At 40.0% G+C, this 21,106-nt stretch overlaps 1 protein-coding gene across 31 annotated transcripts in view; it reads right to left on the bottom strand.

Moving 5' to 3' along the window:
* Nucleotides 1–21,106, bottom strand: part of LOC129775235 (basement membrane-specific heparan sulfate proteoglycan core protein) — a 220,014-nt gene that overhangs the window by 81,398 nt on the left and 117,510 nt on the right. For 30 of the 31 annotated variants that reach the window (XM_055779700.1, XM_055779686.1, XM_055779689.1 and 27 more), the window contains 11 exons: nucleotides 17,736–17,869; nucleotides 17,585–17,678; nucleotides 16,877–17,260; nucleotides 16,409–16,815; nucleotides 16,051–16,335; nucleotides 15,026–15,990; nucleotides 14,849–14,966; nucleotides 2,675–3,736; nucleotides 2,348–2,611; nucleotides 2,125–2,290; nucleotides 1,706–1,876 (listed from right to left, as the gene is read on the bottom strand). In XM_055779700.1, coding sequence (XP_055635675.1) covers nucleotides 1,706–1,876; nucleotides 2,125–2,290; nucleotides 2,348–2,611; nucleotides 2,675–3,736; nucleotides 14,849–14,966; nucleotides 15,026–15,990; nucleotides 16,051–16,335; nucleotides 16,409–16,815; nucleotides 16,877–17,260; nucleotides 17,585–17,678; nucleotides 17,736–17,869 — 4,050 coding nt within the window. The remainder of the gene's footprint in view (nucleotides 1–1,705; nucleotides 1,877–2,124; nucleotides 2,291–2,347; nucleotides 2,612–2,674; nucleotides 3,737–14,848; nucleotides 14,967–15,025; nucleotides 15,991–16,050; nucleotides 16,336–16,408; nucleotides 16,816–16,876; nucleotides 17,261–17,584; nucleotides 17,679–17,735; nucleotides 17,870–21,106) is intronic. The other variant, XM_055779699.1, reaches the window with a different exon arrangement.

Genomic DNA, 21,106 nt, shown 5'->3' on the forward strand with positions numbered 1-21,106 from the left:
CCAAGCTCAAGCTCAATTTAAAACATGTATTACGGAAAATATCAATAAATTGAAAAAAAAATCTCTTCAATGGCCAGTAACTTTCCAAAGGAACTTTGTCGTCCCAACTATTTACTTTCGTCAGTTTTATTAGTAACTCATTGAGATTACTTTTGCCGAATGACACGCCTTGAATGTAGTGTGAGTGCATATCGGAAGATTTTTTTGTACATATGGTGGCAACCAAGGATGCAAAATTTCGAAAGAACATGTTGAAATCGAAAAGCAATTTTTATCAGTGCAAAATATCTCCACCGACATTCTTCACTTCTTTCTATCGCGGTGCCGCTGTGCCTATGACCGCTGGCTCACCATCTCGTTTGTTTTAATATAGTTTTCGTTCCATCAACAGAAATATCAGTTCATTCTCGATGTCAGTGAATGCTCAAGCCGAAAATATCACCTTGCGTCCTGGTGAAATTTTCGTTGGTCATACACCCATAAACTCAGCACTCAAATGTGCCGTTGCCCATCGATGTGTGTGCAATAAGCGGCACAAAAATGGGCTAGAAACATACTAGGAAAACACACACGAACACACGTTTAAACGTCTGACGCGGTGTCAGTGAGATGATATTTCCTTGTATGGAATTTTGTTCCCTTCCACTGTCAGCTGATCGAAGATGCGTATGAAAATTTCGGGCGTAAATTCTCAGTGAGACAGTGGAACGAATGAGTGTGGGGAATAATGCAAAAACCAAATGTTCCACGTGACGAAGTGTCGGTTGCATGGAATTAAGTTTGGTTCATTTGTCATGAACTGCAGGGGAATTGGTGGTTGATTTTGATGTTGTCTCAATATCTTGCGCTGTCAGTAAAGTGAGTGTGAGATTTTGCAACTCTGGTGGCAACTACCAAAAATCATAATTTTCATTACTAGATGACCAATATTAGTTATGACAGATTTTTTTATATGGACGTATCCAGAATCATTGTTCTTTCTTGCAGAAACTCGATATCAGATATCAGATGTATGATATATGATGTTCAGAAAAGTTGTTAAGAAACTAATGAATTACTTAGGAAATATAACATTTTGAATACAACGTTAAGAAATCCTACTCAAAAATTGGCTTTTATATGAAAAAATTCTAACAATTTTGTTGTACGTCATATTTTAATCAGATATTTGGATTTCGAGCAAGTTTTTTTTTGCAAAAAAAGATCAATGATGATGGTAATTGAAATTGATCATCTGATAATCAAAATTGCGATTTTAGGTTGCTGCCATCTTATGCACAATGTGTCAAGAAAAATTGAAGAGGGTCAGGGCAGCGGCCGACTGATTTGGCGTGGAATTGCTCTATAGTTTTTCTGTGAAAATAATTACAGGGCTAGGCAAGATAACGAGTTTCAAAAAATTACCCGACATCTTAGTGTTTATTCGTAGAATATGTACATGTTATTGAACAGATAATCGACAAACGAAGAAGATATGTACAAGTGGCAGATTCTGCGTTTTATAATTTTGAATAGAACATTTGGGACAATCAGCTATATTTTATATAACGAACAAAGTCGGTAATAGTTTTTGTACATACTGATTTCTGACTCAAATTTAACCGATCCACCACAGAATCCACCAAAGTGGCACCCCACATTATAAAAAGGTTATAGTTGGGTTTGGTAGAGCGTAGAGTAAGAAGATTAGAATTCCAAAAAGAACCTTTGTATGATCGTTTTATCTTGTAAATGACTCCGACTTCAACTCCCTTATCGTCGTGTATTAGTTTGCGATCCAAGTTGCCGTTCTCTTCGAAGATTACAACTGCATACTCAGAGCAATTTATTTTTCGACCTGTTCTGTGCTCCGGTCGAGCAGTTAGAGGATCTAATGCTGCATTAATGATGTTAAATGAAATGGATGAAAAATAAATGATTCATGGTATTTGTGTGACTTAAAAATAAAAGACTAAACTTCTAGAAACAGCCTTACCAAAATTAACTCAAGTGCCTTAAAGTGCTTTAAATTAGTGCGTGTAATGATATATGTGATTAATTATTAATTTGGTTCACTTGGTACAAGATCATTGGCAAGTTTGATCTATTCGACCGGCAACATAAGTATCATTAATTTATACTTACGGTTTTCACAGGTTCGACCAGCGTATCCAGGTAAACAATTGCAAACAACATGCCCCTGACTACTCATTTCACATGATTCTGCATTGTCACACGGACAAGGCTTGCATACTCCTGTGATACCAGCCGATTGATCAAACATATCCTTGTAGTACAGATCATCACAAATCTATAGAAATATGTTTATGATAAAAAAGCATATTTACAACATGAGAAGGTTTCATACCTCACAGCTGGTACCGCGATACCCTGGAGGACAGCGACATATCTCGATCTCATCTGCAGGTCCATAATCAGTCCGCATTGGAACAGCGGTTCCCAGCACTATGTCACTGAGTGATGATCTTGTAGTGTAAGCACGTACCGTTGCTCTTATCAAAATATGATCGAGCTTGGCTAACACAGTCATGATATCATTTCTGCTAGATTGGTAAGGACCTCTGGAATCAAGTGTGGTCCAATAACTTTCTAACAACGGGACGGAATATAACTGTTGAGAAAGAAAAACGATTAAATAAATTTGTGATCCGAAATTCTATGCATTCGAACCAACCCCATCTTCATAGTGTGGTCTCGACCAAAACAATTTTAGACCGTTTCCTATCAGAATGACGTCTTGATCAGGAATTGGCTCCGAACCGATAGTTGTTTGTGTGACTGTCAGATTTGCTCCGTATGATAAGACTTGATTACCGAGTAATTTTGCGGGAAGGTTCCAGTAATACGTTTCGCGATCGTTGAAATAGTAAGTTATTTCATTTTTATTTGGTGCAATACCAAAACCTGTTGTTATTAATACGTGTCCGTCACGATTAGTCAGAGTGAATCCATCATCAATGGCTATAAATACAGGATGGTCTTCTCGGAAGAATCTTGATTTAGTACATGATTTAGTGACGCCCGAACAGAAACAGGCACGACATCCATCGATATTTTGGGCACTTAAATCGAATGAACCTTCTCTGCATTGATCACAACGATACCCCTCGACCAACCTTTTGCATTCACATTGTTCTTGGCATCGTCCAGTTGAACCTCTCGGATCACAGTGTTGACAGTTGAAAGAAGGATCAGGTTTATCCATTGTACAATCATGCGGTGTGCCGTCCGTAGCATTACCAACATAAGGAGGTTTGCAATACTCGCAGTTATTTCCATAAGTATTGTGACGACAATTGAGACATGCCCCAGTCACAGGATCACATTCATCCGAATGTTCGTTGCATTCACATTTTTCACATAGGCCAAGGTACAGACCACCATCTCCCTTGTAATAACCCGGGGAACAATCTTCACATGAAAGGCCGGAATGTCCCTGAATACATTGACACTGTTCAACAGGCCATGCTCTAGAACCTGACCCGTAATCATGTTCGGTAGCAACATCCAAGCTGACGAGTGATAACGCCGCCTCATTTGATACCGTATTGTATGTTGCCTTAATGAAAATATCACTCACGTTGGCGAGTGCCATCAATAGGTATGGACGCAGAACTTTGTTACCATCTTCATAATTTTGCCAGTACTCTTCTAGTATTGGAACGGTATATGTGCCGAAAATGCCGTGAGGAATAGTGCCATCCGTTCGGTAATGATGAAGTTTAATTTTGTTTCCCTGTAACGAAAATCAATTTGTTAGTTATTCATAACGTCTTTATTATTTCTGTGTCAACCATTACTCATTTCTTGTGAAATACATAAAATGCATTCTTTTTATCTTCAATACACTCATTACTGACATAAAGACATACGTGATACTACTGTACGAACGTTTTCAGGAATTGGATTTTTTAAGCCGCTGTTTTAGTATCAGCAGCTCAAAATTGGTTTTGATTTTAAAATATTTTCCTCGTAACGAACCTTTCACTAACCTGAGTAGTTCACAGTGTGTTATAACTTAAATTTAGTTCACTATTCTGTCTTTTCTGTATTCTCATCAACTTGATTACTCGTTTTTACACCCAACGTCGATGACGTTTTGATTTGTCGGTTTTCTCACTCACCGCTATGGAGCGCGTATCGTCGCACAGTGTTTCCCGAGGTATCGCAACAGTTCTGCCCGGTAATTTTGGTGTGAACCCCGGATTGTTTTGCCAGACTTACAGTTTTCGAATTAAGGTACTACCAATCTAGTAACAGAACGTTCGTAGACACCCTTGGGCGGTCGCACTCCAGCTTGCCTCACACGACCACCAATGCCTTTGACAACTTCCTCCACAACACTGCAAACTCATGTTTTCATATCCTCGCTGTCCGCAAATAGGATACGACTCTACCCTTGATTGGTTCTTGATCGACATACCAAATGGTACGCTTATTGATGAACGGCGAGAACTCCAAGAGCCACCTCTGTCAAAGCTTCTCCGCAAACACCTGGAACTGCTTGTAGTTATCCTGCAACGCTTCTGCTTCATTAACTGGATTCGACTCCGTGCCATCTGGCTAACCTCGAAGAGATTCACTGATAGTCGTTGACGACTTCGAGTTTATCGCATCTTCCACCTCAGCTAAAACCGTAGGGAACACCTCCTCGGTTAACTTTCGCTTGTCGTCCAACTACAACTACGTCCCACAAAATGTTTAAACTAAAGCAATCAATAACTCGAAAATTTTAATTTTGCGACTTTGTCCGCTTTGACTTAACACCGACCAAATAATGAAGAAATTTTTCTCTTCGTTGAAATTTCCGCCCGATATCGAAATTCACGTAATTGAAAGTCCGTTTAGACTCATTTATATCCTTTGTTCTCCTCGAAGTGTAAGCATTTTATATAAGAATGGTATTCTGGTAGCAACGTGAACAAATGTATCCTGGTAAACGTGTAAGCTTCCATTACATCAGGTGACAAGGTATTTCTCGTCTTAACGATCATAGTGCGCTGACTTGCAACATGCTTTGATCGTCAAAACCCTCTGACAATATTAATAGCATCAGATTGTGAAGAATTTGTTTTGTCGGTTTATGTTTTGTTGCACTTCGTTTGGTGGTAATGTTGCAATGGTTGTCATAGTAGCCCAAATATATGCAGTGACAGTGACAAATCGCAGCTCTGCTTCTAGGTAGATTGCTCTTGTGATAAGGCAGGTAAACAATGTTTCTCCACACGTCAACCAACAGTTATTCGAAAAAAGTGATTATTTGTAGAGTGGGCTGTTCTCTTCCAGATTGGCTCCGACTGACTCCTCTACTTGACGACTTTCCAAAAAGTTCTGACTTCGTCCGGACACGCTTCTACCTGGGTCAACTGAAGCAGATATTTGACTGCGAATTGATGTTCTTCGCAGCACAATGGCTTCTTCACGATTAACGCATTAATTTTTAGTGATGCCGTCACAACTTCGACAAAATGTTCAATAATATCAGCAGTTATTTCACTGTCAAGCTGTGAAGCTGTGTAACACACCACACACCACAAAACCCGTTCGGGATGTTCTGAATCGAGCAGTATTACCTGTTTCTTCTTCTTTTGACCCATCTGCTCTAAGAAAGCTGGGAAGTTGGATACTCGGATCTCGGAATTACTGTTGGAATGAACCAATCTCACATCACTCGGAGTCGATACTGTCGAATTAATCATACACACAATGTCTGTTAATAATCGCATCAGAAACCTCTGGGACCTGTTCAAAAAAATTTCGAGCGTTTCTATCTTTTACGAACATTCCTGCGCTTGGAGAGCAACTGGCTCCGAAGATGGCGCAGTCCATTACGTAAATTTTATTTCGTTTATTCTCCAGTCGAAGCTGGTGGAATATCTCGCGGGTTGCTATGTAGTCCGTAGACTCCTCGTCTACTTCAGACTCAAGAAGTATATCGACTGGAACTTCTTTTCGTCGAGAGCGTACTGCGACTTCAGAAGATTGCATAGCTCTATATTTGATAACCCTGTACACGAATGTTGTCCATCAAAATCTGTTACGTGATTTGTCCATTGTGGTCCGTGAACTGTCCAGCCTAGTTCCGAAGGAACCGACCGACTCGTCTGGTCGACACATATACGATTCTAATGGTACAAATAAAGTCTAACCAGGAGCGGTACTGCGGTGTTCAACTGTGGTACGCTGGGTTCGCGGTGGTTCCCGTATTGATTTGTCTGCCTACACATCACACACGGCTTTCGACCCTGTCTCTTGTTTTCGGTTGCTCCATTGAATAAACGCGCATACGCAATTCTCCTGTTCCTTACCATTGATGTTCTTATGTTTTCAAACTAGACTACATCGACCACTGACTTCAGATGAGTCAACATAATTCACAAGGTATCTGCCTCAGCAAATACTAGATCTGATAGGAAATCCGCCAAAGTACGCAAAGTTACTTTCGTCGTCTGCCGTCTGTACCGCACTCAGTCAATTTTTTGACGTAGGATTACGTCTTTCGGGGACATATTGGGGTACAAATTGAAAAACGAATATCGATCGCATCGTGAAAAATGTCCAATTTCGAACGCGTATTGCTCAGTCATTTCATGACGGATTGATGAGATTTTTACATCAAAACATTGCGGCACTCTATAACAATTTTTCACTTTGAATAAAATAATATATATCATGTAATTAACTATCGAACAATTGAAAAATCTCAACCCCTATCCAAACGGTACTGATTGGTCGAAATTGACGTCATTTCTTTTTCGCCTGTTTCGCTTCTTTCGTTCCCCGATAAGTCAAATATTTGCATGTCGAGCGAGTGGGGGCGCCTATTTCTCACATACCAACTGATGGACGGTAGCATTTTTGGATTTCTCACAATTTAAAGATGTAAAACCCTAGGTTGATCACTTGAAATGTAGTATTATATTATAATGTAAACCAAATTAAGAAATAAAAAGAATTTAAGTAAAATTTAAGTTGGATTTCTCATTCTCGTTCAGCGCTCAGATCGGCAAACATCTGGGCTTCCAGTGTGCAGTGCTCTACAAATCAACCAACACCATACGGTGCGGCAAAGGAGAGGAAGCCATTGGCAACCAACGATGGATGCGGTGCGGCAAAGGGAGCAAAGAAGAGGAAGCAGCGGAGAGCATCGAATTAAATCTAGTGTGCATTGCTGGTGCGCTCCTCTTCACATCAACATTTGGATGCGGCAAAAGAGGCAGAGGAGCGAAGTGCATTGCATCGCATCGTATCACACCAGTTATCCGTCGTTTAGCTCGTCGTGGTGGTGCCAATCAAACCCTCGCAAATCGACGCACAGAAGCCGATGGCGCCAAAGTCAAGGAAAGCATCAGCGAATCCGTAAAAGCTACCGCTCCCAAAACTAAACTGCTACATCCGACTGAAACGCAGCAGATTCCGTACAACCCATTAAACCATTCCAGACCTTCTCAGGACTATCAATCTGTTTTGAAATAAAAGAGTTTATTTTACTGTTTTCCACTTACCACAAAAACTATATAAAACCGATCAAAAATACTGTTTATTTTTACATTTTCTACTAACAACTAACATGGAACGTATCATATCAATGACCGATCGTTTATTGTGAAAAATTTAGCACAAGTGTAAGTGTAAAATTGTATACGGTAGCAGTTGTGCTAAGAATGACTTGATATATGAAACGATTTATTTTAATTTCCTAAAATTAAAAACCAAGGTGTGTTCCCGCTCGAGAATTGTTTTTTGTGTTCATTTTCACCCGAGGGAAGTTTATACGGCGAGAAAAATTGGAAAAGTGAAGAAATATTCGAAATAGTGATTTCCCATATCCTCTATATATAGTATTGGGTGTTGTTAGTCCAATTAAAATTGAATTGGGTTGAATAAACACTCAGAAAGTAAAAATTATAAAAAAAAGAATACCTTTTCCATTTCAAATATGTTTTCTCTATATTAAAGTAACATGTGTTTACTGATGAGGAAAAATTATAATTGTGTTCGGTATTGGTAATTGTCTTATGTTACATTGGTGAGTTTTTTTTTCTTTATTTCATACATACATATCACAGGAGGCATCTCGTCTAGGATCACAGAGGGTGGTTTTCATCATATATCGTTCCACTTCGGTATCTTTTATCTGATACGCACCATCCAACGACTGTTTACCATCCTTCTGCCATCATCACTCGATAAACACTGGTGGAGTTAACATACAATACCCAACAACCAAACAAAACGGCCCTTTTCAGGGCCACCATATCATTATCAAAGAGTTTAACTATGTAAATCTTCAAACATATCCAAAATCAACAGATAGTCTAACGGAATTCTACGTCAACTATGCGGTCGTGTCTCGGACACAACCCTCCTGTGACTTTTTGTACCAGTTGACAGTTTTCACGCGAATTCTCGGGTGGTCATAAGGTTCACAAAAGGGTCTTCTAGGTTCGTCGCTTCAAGGGTATCTCAGAGCTGTTGTACAATCAACAAATAAGAGTCTAGATGCTGCTCCGGGCGTTCGTACAGCATAAAAAGCGTTTCCATTAGTTGGGGCACTACATTTGGTAACCAAAAACGACAACAAACTGCAACACCCCAATAATGAAAACACTTGTAATACTAACCTCGAGCCAACCGCAAGTAATCGGTTACATATTATTAACATAGTTGTAAGGCGAACATTGTCGAAATATTGAACTCCCGGGCCTGACAGAGGGCTGACGCCATATGAGTCTTAATTTGAAAAAAAAAACGTGGAAAAAACACATCCGGGAAAAGTTTTGTAGGGTGATTATAAACGCGAAATCGGAGTCTGTGCGTTGCTGATAGAGCCATGTGAGCTTAGTTTATGCGTGCATCATGCGAAAGATACCTGAGATCGCATCTTGTGTTATCATGACAAAAGGTCGTAGGTGTGTTTGTTAATAAAAAGTTTGGTTGTTGGGTATTGTTTGTTCACTATACCAGTGTTTACATGAAGGATGGTAAACAGTCGTTGGAAGGTGTATATCAAATAAAAGATACCGAAGTGGAACGAGCTATGATGAAAACCACCCTCTGTGATCTTAGACGGGATGCCTCCTGTGTTATGTATGGACGAAATAAAGAAAAAAAAACGTGAAAAGAAATTTCATGAAGCAACCAACATTAAAGTTCCAAATTTAAATTTTATTTGCTAGAATTAATCGTATCACTCACCTTACTTGTAATATAATAATGCCCCCGACATGTATATATTTGCAATGCCGATTTCCCCTGGGCATCTCGATTTTGATGTCTCTGCTAGGGAACACTTTTCGGTGGGAACAAAAGCTCCCCCTACTTTCATGTATTTGCAATGTCGATTTACCCCAGGCAGCTTGGTTTTGATGTCTCTGTTAGAGAACCGCCGCATGTGTCGTCAATTTCGACCAATCAGAAGTGGGTATTTCCGTTAGGTTAGGGGTTGAGATTTTTGAATTGTTCGATAGTTAGTTTCATGTCGTATATTATTTTCTTCAATATAAAAAAATGTTATGGAATGCAGAAATCGGTTGACGCCAAAATTTCATCAATCCATCAAGAAATGACTGAGCAATAAGCGTTTGAAATTGGACAATTTTCACTATGTGCTCGATTTTCGATTTTCAATTTGTACTCCAATATGTTCCCGAAAGACGTAATCCTACGTCAAAACAGTACGTTTTCCAATAAGAATTATGTGAATTACGTTGGTAATGGGTTTATTTTTCTATCGCCGCATGAATCATGAATTGTTAATATATTGGATCAAACTGAAAAACGATTTCATTAAAAATATATTATTTAGCACTTCGATGTTTATTTAAAATTATATTTGACGTAACTTTTATCGATGTCTAGTCAATGAACATTCGCTCGATTAATCGAATACTTATAGACATTTCCTCGAATGAATCGGATATTGCAATATGCCCCTACGGAAATTTTAGACATTTCTAGACGTGATATGATGGTTCCCTGTTAGTTGTTAGTAGAAAATGTAAAAATAATCTATTTTTGATCATAGTTTTATATAGTTTTTGTGGTAAGTGGAAAACAGTAAAATAAACTCTTTTGTTTCAAAACAAATTGATAGTCCTGAGAAGGACTGGAATGGTTTAATGGGTTGTACGGAATCTGTTGCGTCGGATGTAGCAGTTTAGTTTTGGGAGCGGTAGGTTTTACGGATTCGCTGATGCTTTCCTTGACTTTGGCGCCATCGGCTTCTGTGCCATGACGAGCTAAACGACGGATAGCGGGTGTGATACGATGCGATGCAATGCACTTCGCTCCTCTGCCTCCTTTGCCGCATCCAATTGTTGATGTGAAGAGGAGCGCACCAACAATGCACACTAGATTTAATTCGATGCTCTCCGCTGCTTCCTCTTCTTTGCTCCCTTTGCCGCACCGCATCCATCGTTGGTTTCCGATGATTTGACTTATCGGGGAACGAAAGAAGCGAAGTAGGCGAAAAAGAAATGACGTCAATTTCGACCAATCAGTACCGTTTGGATAAGGGTTGAGATTTTTCAACTGTTCGATAGTTAATTACATGATATATATTATTTTATTCAAGGTGAAAAATTGTTATAGAGTGCCGCAATATTTTGATGTAAAAATCTCATCCATCCGTCATAAAATGACTGAGCAATAAGCGTTTGAAATTGTACATTTTTCACGATGCGATCGATATTTGTTTTTCAATTTGTACCCCAATATGTTCCCGAAAGACGTAATCCTACGTCAAAAGTTAACCAGTAGGCACCACTGTTTTGTTGACAAAGTTGATTGTTTTTTTGTTGGTTGTGTTTTGATTTTTTTTGTATACCAATTGTAGGAAAGTGATGTGGTACAAATAAAAATAAATAAACATTCACCGGATTGTGTACTTAATTCATAAGCATAAAGAAAAAGAAGAAAAATATACCCCTAATATGTCCCCTTGTATTTCGATGGGCGGGTGAAACGAAAGAGTATCGTCGGGAGGGAAACATAATGAACGCCGCTATATAAACGGCCGCGCAATTTCGAGCGAGCTCATTCTTAACTTGGATGCAGAAGAGCACACAGTGGAAAGCAGCAAAACCAACTTTTCGGACATTAGTGGATCAGGCACAGCAGCAGCAACAGAGGAACCGACCATTTGGACAGTAGCGGAGCACACATCGGACAACAGCAGCAGAGGATCCAACCTTTTGGACAGCAGCGGAGTGCGCATCGGGCAGCAGCAGCAGAGTTCAGTCGTATAGTAGCGGAGCGTACTTTTGGGACAGCATCAGCGGAGCACACACCGAGCAGCAGCAGCAGCGGGGTACTTTTCAATCGGCGGAAGGAAAATCGTAACCAGACAGCAAAAATGATGTCCGGATACGACACCAATAGCCTGGATTTATGTTTTTTCGTCTACTGCGGTCGTTTTTATGTTGATACAAAAGCTTGTGCTGAATGAATAAGTTTATGTGGTGAAAATATTGAGCATTAGTGCAACGAAAAAGTGAATTGTTTTCGTTGTTCTGTTTACTGCGAGTACGTCATTGTTCCCCTTTTTCGCTTCTCAGCGCCATTTGTTTGCGAAGTAATACTAAGAAATCGCACGCAAGCTTGTTCAGAATAGAATAAATTGGGGAAAAAATGGGAATTTCCGCATCACGCTTGCAAACAGTAAAACTGTTGAGGATTCCGAAGCCATCAAATCGCTGAAAAACGGTACGAACGCTCAGGGCCATTCGTTTCTACATAATATCAGCCCATGGATAAGACAGAAACGGCTTGAAGCGCCAACCTCGAACAAGCGACAACGCAGTGATACTGGCAGTCCGGTTAGGATTCTGTCTGCTCCAACCAGAACATGCGGGGAAAAAAAAGATGACTGACAAAATTGAAACGGTCTAGCCCAAGGAAGACCTATTATGGATCTATCTTTCATCCTTTGACCCATCGACGGAAGAAAGTGACATTGCGACGCTGGTTCGAGAATTTTTGGAGTGGCGATGCAGGAGTGAAGATTGTACAACTTATTCCCAAGGGTAAAGAGCTAAGCAGTCTGAGCTTCGTATTTTTCAAAGTCGAAGTCAGCAAGCAATTGGAAGAAATCGCCTTATGCATCAAATCGTGGCCACAGAACGTAGTTTTTCGTGTGTTCGAAGGGCGTTCAAAAACAGTTTGAACATCGTTCGGATAAATCAACCAAGATTGGACCCGACCTCTGCACCAATGATGCAGTGTTAGAACGGCTAATTGCCAACCACACACTGGGACGCATTAGAGTTGGCATTATGGGAGCCCTTAATCCCCCCACCGATGTCGAGCAATTCCTGCCAGTGACCCGCAACCATTCTATTCTACGTGTGGGTGTGGTGACGGGGTCTCCCAACTCGACACCTCCGGCAAGTATGATTCCGTTTTGCCCTCGATTATTCTTGATCCACCCTTCGGTTTCAGCCAACCTCCGCCAACGTTATTTGATCGACCTTCGCTAGTCAGCCGGACTCCGAGTATCAACCGGACACTGGGACATACTGGGCAAGTATGACTCCGTTTTCCCCTCAACGACTCCCCTCCGTCCATCGATTTCAGACTATCTCCACCTGATCGATCATCGCTTAATCGCCGAACTGAGCGGCGCACTGATATTCTAATACAGAAAACCAATTCACAACCTTACGATCCTCTCGTCTACTATCAGAACGTGGATGGACTAAATACGTGTGCCAACATTACCTATTGGAAACATCTGATGGCGCGTATGAATTATTGCGTTCACCGATACCAAGCTGGACGATATAACGCTTTCAACTCAGATTCTCGGTCAGCACTACGAAGTTTTTCGATGTGATCGTTCACCGTACAATAGCCGTAAAGCATCTGAGGGCTGAAATCGTTTTTGGAAATTCGTCAACAAACTGCGAAAGGAACATGGATTGCCTTCTACATTGTCATACGAGTGTACGGCTAGATCAGATACAGAAGAGATATGTCGTTTATTCTCGAAAAAGCTGTCCAACGTGTTCTCTGATCGCTCACTATCTACAAAAGAAGTTGCTTCCGCTGCCAGAAATGTTGCTTCAATAAGCAATTTTTTAAGCAGCATCGATGTGGCGGAATCCCGTAGTTTGAATCGCCGCCGCTATAGTAAAATCTTCTGTTAGTCCAGGCCCAGATGGTAATCCATCCATGCTTTTGAAAAAATGCATAAATAGTTTAGCGACGCCATTGTTGCATCTCTTCCTGCTTTCCTTGACTTCGGTAACTTTTCCTGAGCTTTGGGAAACAGTTGAAATGTTTCTGGTGCACAAGAAAGGTGATAAGTGGAACGTCGATAACTATCGCGGTATTTCATCGCTTTGTGCTGTTTTTCAACTCCTTGAATTAGTAGTGATTGAACCCGTCTTCTCGTTTTGCAAACAGTGCATAAGTGATAACCAGCATGGATTTATGCCGAAACGCTCAACATCGTCGGACCTGTTAGTATTTTCAAATTATGTAGTGGACAGTTTGTCACGGAATAGAAAAACTAATGCTATGGACTTGACTGCTGCATTCCACAAGATTCATCACGACATCGCAATCGCAAAACTAGAAAAGCTAGGATTTACAGGAAGGATGTTAAATTGGTTCAAATCCTATCTCCCCTGATCTTCCTAATCTACTTCAACGACATTTGCTTGGCATTAGAAGGACCTCGTGTTTCATTTGCAGATGATTTAAAAATCTATTGCCATATTAGTTCTGTAGCAGACTGCCGGTTTCTTCAACAACAAATGGATATTGTAGCCGATTGGTGCGCCACGTATTGTATGATTATCAATCCACCATTAACTTCTCCGGGAAAAAAGAACCGATAACGTTCGAATACGTTTTCTCTGGTGTCCCCATTCCACGAGTTATGGAGGTCAAAGATCTTGGAGTGATACTTGATTCGAGGCTGTCGTTCAAAGAATATGTATCGTATGTTGTAGATAAAGCGTCTAGAAACTTTGGATTTATCATGCGGGTTTCAAAAACCTTCATGGACGTATATTGTCTCAAGTCTCTCTAGTTCATTCTGGAATACTGCAGTATCGTTTGGAATCCGCACTATCAAACATGGCATCACGAGAATCGAGTCTGTTCAGAAAAGATTCATTCGGTACGTACTTCGCCTGCTTCCGTGGCGCAATCCTCATCAGCTTCCTAGTTACGAAAACCAGTGCATGTTGATCCATCTGGATTCACTGCACTGCAGAATATTTTGCCCTCCCGGCCAGGCTAACGCCATATGAGCCTTGATAAAAATATATATTTTGGAAAAATAAAATAATAGAACTTGCACTTAGAAAAAGAATTTGTGAACATGAAGAGTTATTACAGGAATTATTATGCTTGTTCGTTGTTCAAATTATGAAAGCGTTTATTATCGATTTTAGATGTTTCTTTAATTTCTTTTTGAAGAAATCAGAGAAATCAGAGCGTGTGATAAATCGGACTTTAGACGGTAATACATTGAAATGAGACGGTCCATAGAATAGAATGCGATGCTGGCCTATACTAGACTGATACATTGTTGCATAAATTATAACATTAGTATTCTTCATTGCTGTGATCGCTGAAAACAGAGAAACGGCCTTAAAGAGTTAATACAGATTTCGTTACAGATTTTCTGAGAATAAACTCAGATAAATAGATTTTTTGAGACCAAAAACACAGATTTTAGTACGGCAACCCTGTACTCAACAAACAGCAGCTCCTCCATGTTAATACTACAAATATGTAGTATTATTATCCAATTACTAGATCGAAAATTGCATATCATGAATCTACATTGATAAACCTATAAAAGAGCTATTTTCCATAGTTGCGGGATACTTACACTGTGTAGAACTACGTCAGGTGAATTGTTTCTCGAAGCACCACCAGAGGAATGAGGGGTATAACGCAAGGTATAATTGAGGAATCCACCATATGATGTCAATTTATTGCCCAAAAACCTGTATTGCATGAATATATAAAACTAGTTTTTGGTTAAACAGAAATATGTGTTACTTACTTCATCGGAAGTCTCCAATAGAATGTGTCATCACTGGTACCGAAATTACGATAGACAATTTCACGACTGCTGGCTGGAATATTCGTAGCGACAATCTCTGGATTAGTATAATCGGAGATTAGAGAAAATCCTGACTGTCCATCGTTGAATGATGCTTGAAGCGTATTTCTGAAGAGACTTGTACTGGTACAGGTCTTGGACACTCCCATACAGAAGCATTCAATACATCCATTGTCATGTTTAAAGAAATGTTCATTTTGGCAACGGTCACAGTATGCACCAGTGACACCAGTTTTACAGATGCATTTTCCATCAGGAAGTATTTGGTAGGTGCCTTCAGGATTACAATTGGATATGGGCGCCGGGAAGCAGCCTTCGCCCATTGGGTTTCCTACATAACCTGATTCACATTGTTGACATCTATCTCCAGTATACCCACGATCACATTTACATATTACATTGTTGTAACTGTCAAGCTGACAAGTTCTTGCTCTAGATTTGTCCCCCGATATGGGACAAGGACATGGTTGACAAGCGATTCCGCGATTCGGGTCTCCGTAGTAACCAGGACGACACTCCTGAAGTTTTGCAACACACCGTCCTAACCAAGGACCACTACTCTGGCGTACGTAACCATAGTCACAGTTCTCACAGGAAAGGCCTCTATATCCAGGAGGACATCTACATTCTTCAACTAATGTTGCTGAACCTAAGCCAAGATCGCGACTTGCTGCTGAATCCATTGCTATATCCAGCAGTTCAATATTGCGTTCAACTCCTTCTACGTATAACATTTTTATCAATATGGTCTCAACATTTGCCAGTACCATCATGATGTCTTCACGGGAAGCCAGAGAGTTGCTTTCCTTACGCCACACTCCAGGTACAAAGGATGCGATTACTGAGTTTCTTTCATCAGGATATAACGGGGCGTTATGATTGTATAGAAGCACAATACCATTGCCCTGTAAATTGATTGAAATCATTATTATTTATGGACTTATGAACTATTTTTTTTATCATACCTTGATAATCAAATCAGGCGCAACATTCGGATTTCCTGTACCGTCGAATTCTACCTGATAGCGTATAGATCCGCCATACGATTTTAGTTGATTTCCCTTGTAGTCCACGGGTAGTGAATAGTACGGAATCTGTCTACCGGGAACAATATTGGCCAGCCTCAATTGTACACCATGTCTGGTTCCTACGAGATCATGATTTGTAAACTCTCCTTCAGTGATTTGACGTTGTCCCGTCCAAGGACCTTCTACTCCTACGATGGTAAGCGAGGTTACCGGTGGTTGTAGCTATTCATTCAAAGTGATAGTTGGATTATTGGATATTTTGTACTTTGCCTCTGATCGAAAAATGTTTATTTACCGCATATGTAAACAAGTCAGCACTTTTACATTGGTTGGATACTCCAAAGCAGAAACAATTGATACATTCTTCTGGTCGTCTTGCTTTGCTGTTGAAGTAACCAGATGAACATACAGTGTCGTTTCCTGTTACAATAACTATCGCATCTGGCGAAACAAAGTGAGTACCCATAGAGTTGATAATTTCGCAAGAATAAGCACCAGCATCGATAGGTTGCATGTTGTCGCAAGTCAACATGCCGAATCCGTTATCACTCACAGAATTACATCTGTCTGGTACATGACCCCAGTTGAGACGCCACACAATGAGTGGAATTGGGATACCGGTGGCGCGACAAGTGATATTTAATATTCCACCGGCTGGCACCGTGAGTGAAGGAGGTGGAGGTTGAATGACAGATGGCGCCACTGAAATACAATAACCAACAATGAGTTTCAGATCTTTAGCGATTATCACTGCTAAACTTACTGCAGCCGATTTCATCTGATTTGTCGAAACAATCGGGCTGTGTGTCACATTGGAAAGACTTTGGTATACATTGACCAATTCTGCATTGGAATTCGTCATATCCACAAGCAGAATCAGGTGATACTGTTGCACAATTCTCTTCGTCTGAGCCGTCATCACAATCAGGCTCACCATCACAGCGCCATGTTTTCAGTACACATTTATTATTCCGGCATTTAAATTCATTGGGTTCGCATCGTTGAGATTTACTGCACCTTGTTTCGTCTGATCCATCTGCGCAGTCGAAATTTCCATCGCAAATTTGCGATTTAGCAATACAATCGCCATTCATACACGTTGCCTGTGTGATCGAACATGCTGATGGAGGACGTTCCGCAGGATGATCTAAGTGAGAAAGTAAGAAGATTCTTTCATTGTTTGAAGAGAAGAAAAGGGTTGCTGTTTATTCTTATCATTTACCGACATAAGCATTCATATGTGGCATGTAAGAGAAATCGAATAAATTGTTTGCAGCTCAATAATATGTTTCAACGCATTTTACCTATTCCAAAAAAATCGAGGCCAATATGAGGCACTGTACCAAATTTTATGAAGTTGTTACGATTCTTTCTATATTTAATCCTCCAGGCTGCATTCCAATGTTTAATAAAACTCAGCGGTTTGCAATGGCAATTTAAAATACATATAAAACTCAAATCAATAGCTTACATCGTTCTACTGTTAGATGTACAACTCTACTGCCGCCAGGCGTTGATTTAGGATAACCCACTGCCTCACATATATAGTCGCCGTTGTGATCAAACTGAAAAAAACACTAATATGCTTATTACTGAAGCGAAATGTATTAACTGATGGATACCCTTATATTAGGAATTTCCAACCGACCGTTAAAGTCGCGAGTTCCTGGTGGAAGAGGCATCCCGTTTGCACGCGTCCATTTGACTTTCGCTCGAATCGGTCCTTCATCGCGACATTGGAAGACTACTTCGCGACCTACAATGAATTATGTGCATTTATGTTATGGGATGGAAACAATCAGTCGAACATTAATGACCGTATAAGGTGAATGTAAACTCTAATTGTGTTTGATGTGTGAACATTGAGGTTTAACGATAAAGAGTACAAAACAGAAGATAAATGTTCAAATATTGATCTATATAAATTATAAGAATATTTGATTCATACCAACTTTACAATATTTCATTTATGAAGCCTTATGTATTTTCAACTGAAGCATCTCTTATCGCATTGCATGTTTTAAATATTTCGATTTCAATTCAATTCAATCAATGCTCAGTTGATAATAAGTTGTTCCGAGATATGGTGAAATTACTAAAATGTTATCCACGATGATTGTTCATATTAGTTTTATGGTTTCACTATACAGCCATTCCATGCCACTTCGATAAAGTGGCTCTCAGATTTTCGTTAAAATTGATAGTTTTGTTCCTTATCACAAAATATTAGACACTTATTGACGTAGGACTACGTCCTTGATTTCTATATAGGGGGTCACTCTACGAAAAATGTAGCCAAAAATTAAGAGTTTTCAAATGCATATTACGCAGAATCGTATTTATGATATATGTTATAATATATACCATTAGACGGAAAATTTATTAAGCAATTTTGACGTAGGACTACGTCTAACCGGAAGATATGGAAATCTAGGCACTGAACAAGTAGGAAAAAATACAAGATTTGGAACGCTTATAACTCGATCATTTCTCAATAGATCGCAAAGGTTTTTGCATCAATTGATAGGAAATATATCTACGCATCTATCATAAAGAATAACATTTCATTTTTCTTGAGATAAATAATTGAATAATTGTGAAATATCAAGCATTGTCAAAATGCACTATGTGCCCATTTTTGATTGGTCCATTTTGTGCTCCTCAAATCGTACCGACCAAAACGGGCAACCAGAGCAGCAGCGAAATAGAATGAAGCACGATTGGAAAGGAAAAAGAAAAAAAAGACGAAACATTGGTCGCAGTCTCACACATGCGTAATTCTCGAGCCAGCCAGTCAGCTTAAAAATCCCCGCTCCGCTGCCGTAACGATCATTCTCATTCAAACCGTACACCACATCGGTTCGCATCACAACACATCAACAAACCAACACAAGCAGCCATGTCTGGACATGGTAAAGGAGGAAAAGTGAAGGGAAAGGCAAAATCCCGCTCGAACCGTGTTGATCTGGAGTTCCCCGCAAGGGTAGCTAGGCCGAGCGCGTTAGTACCAGTGCACCAGTCTACCTAGCCGGCGTTATATAGTTTCGGCCGCCGAAGTGATCGAGTTAGCTGGCAAAGCTGCTCGCAACGATAAGAAAACCCACATTCGGAACAGAACACATTCGGTTCGGTGGACATCAAGACAACAACAGGCAGTTGCAGCGAGTGGCGAGTGGCAAACGCAATCGCAAAACGGCATCAGGTAGCAGAAGAAAAAAGTTTGTTCTTTATACGAACTTATCGAAATGGTTTTTTTTCAAAACCACGAGTACTAAGTTTTCTAAATTGGAACCATTCCATGAAACAAGGCGCTTTTCAGGTTTTAAACCTTCCAAAAAAGAGTTTAGGAAATACAGTTCAATGTTTTTTAAAACATTATCCAAAATAATAATAAAACACAAATTGATTTTTTCATAATTTGTTTGCCAGGATCTGATGAGTATGTGAATTTGGCAGTTGTTCTGAGCTTATTGATAGTTGGGGACTTTCCTGATTATTCAATTTTCACCAATTCTTAAATTGTTTCCAGATTGAAAGTACAGTAATTTACAATTAGTTCGACATTTAGCTAATTGGACGGACATGTAATGCGACTTATTTAGATGGACATTTTTGTAAACATAGAGATCCAAATTATGACCCCACATTGAAAGTCGACACTGTTCCACTGTCATCGCAAATGTTCAATTACAGGTTAAAATCGCCTCCAATGCGACACTGAGTGGCGCTTCGGCACGTCGCATTGAATGTAATTTACTGTACAACATGTCACAAAGCTGGATGGGAAGAAATTTTCCAACTGTGAAAGCTGTGGCGAGTGGCAAATGCAATCGCTGAACAGAAAGGTTTAGCCGAACAAGATGGGGATATCGAGTGATAACAAAACAATAAACTCTTTAGATTGAAGATAATTTTGTGATCCTGAAAAGGACCCTTTTTAGCCTGCATGTGAATTAAACGAGCGAACAAATCGTAATGAATGTATTTTTTTTGCCATCGCTCCCTTTTAACGCTCATTCGTTCGTCTCGTTGGACTCGCCCCTCTGGCTGAGTTTGCCGATTTGGACTCGCCCCTCTGGCTGAGTTTGCCGATCCTGTGAGTGTGTAGCGCTAGAGTATAAAACACGCGGACCCCAAAAAAATATCTTATTTTCTTTCAAACCGTAAACCCGTATGGTTGTACGGCATCGGCATCGTGGACGTAACAAAGGAGGACAAGTTAAGGGAAAGGCAAAGTCCCACTCGAACCGTACAGGTCTCCAGTTCACTGTTGGTCGCATTCACTGATTGCTCCGCAAGGGTAACTAGGCCGAACGGATTGGTGCCGGAGCACCAGTATACCTAACAGCGATTATAGAGTTTCGGCCGTCGGAGTGCTCGAGTTGGCTTGCAAAGCTGCTCACGACAATCAGAAAACACGCATCAAAAACAGAGCAGCTTCGGTTCGGCGCTCATCAAGGCAACAATTAGTTTCAGTGAGTGGCAAAGTGTTTCACCGGCACGTCCCATTAAATGTAATTTACTGAACAACATGTCACAAGCTGGATGGGAAGAAATTTTCCAACTGTGAAAGCTGTGGCAAACGCAATAGCTAAACAGGAAGGTTTAACCGAACAAGATGGGAATATCGAGTAATAACAAAAACACAACACCAAAGGTTCTTTTCAGAACCATCAACATATTCATAAAGAGTAAACAGTAAACTAATCCATTTTTCAGGTAGATAGGTAGGTATTCACGTAGGAGAAGAAAATAAAAGAATATATTTAAAATATATATTTAACAAAAGCTGTCCCTTTTGTATAGTCCTACGTCACTCCGGTTATGTCCCCGACATTACCCACCCGTCTTTTTTTTTCCTGAGACATCAACAGCGGAAATAGTAAAACGAGTAAGTAATTCAACGTATAAAAGAGGTATGTTTTGCGAGTGAATGCAAAGGTAAATCATTTACACTGAAGTCGCTTTTTACGAGGTTTTTTTTACGGTTTTT

This window comes from Toxorhynchites rutilus, chromosome 3 (assembly GCF_029784135.1).
Source record: "Toxorhynchites rutilus septentrionalis strain SRP chromosome 3, ASM2978413v1, whole genome shotgun sequence".
Lineage (NCBI taxonomy): Eukaryota > Metazoa > Arthropoda > Insecta > Diptera > Culicidae > Toxorhynchites > Toxorhynchites rutilus.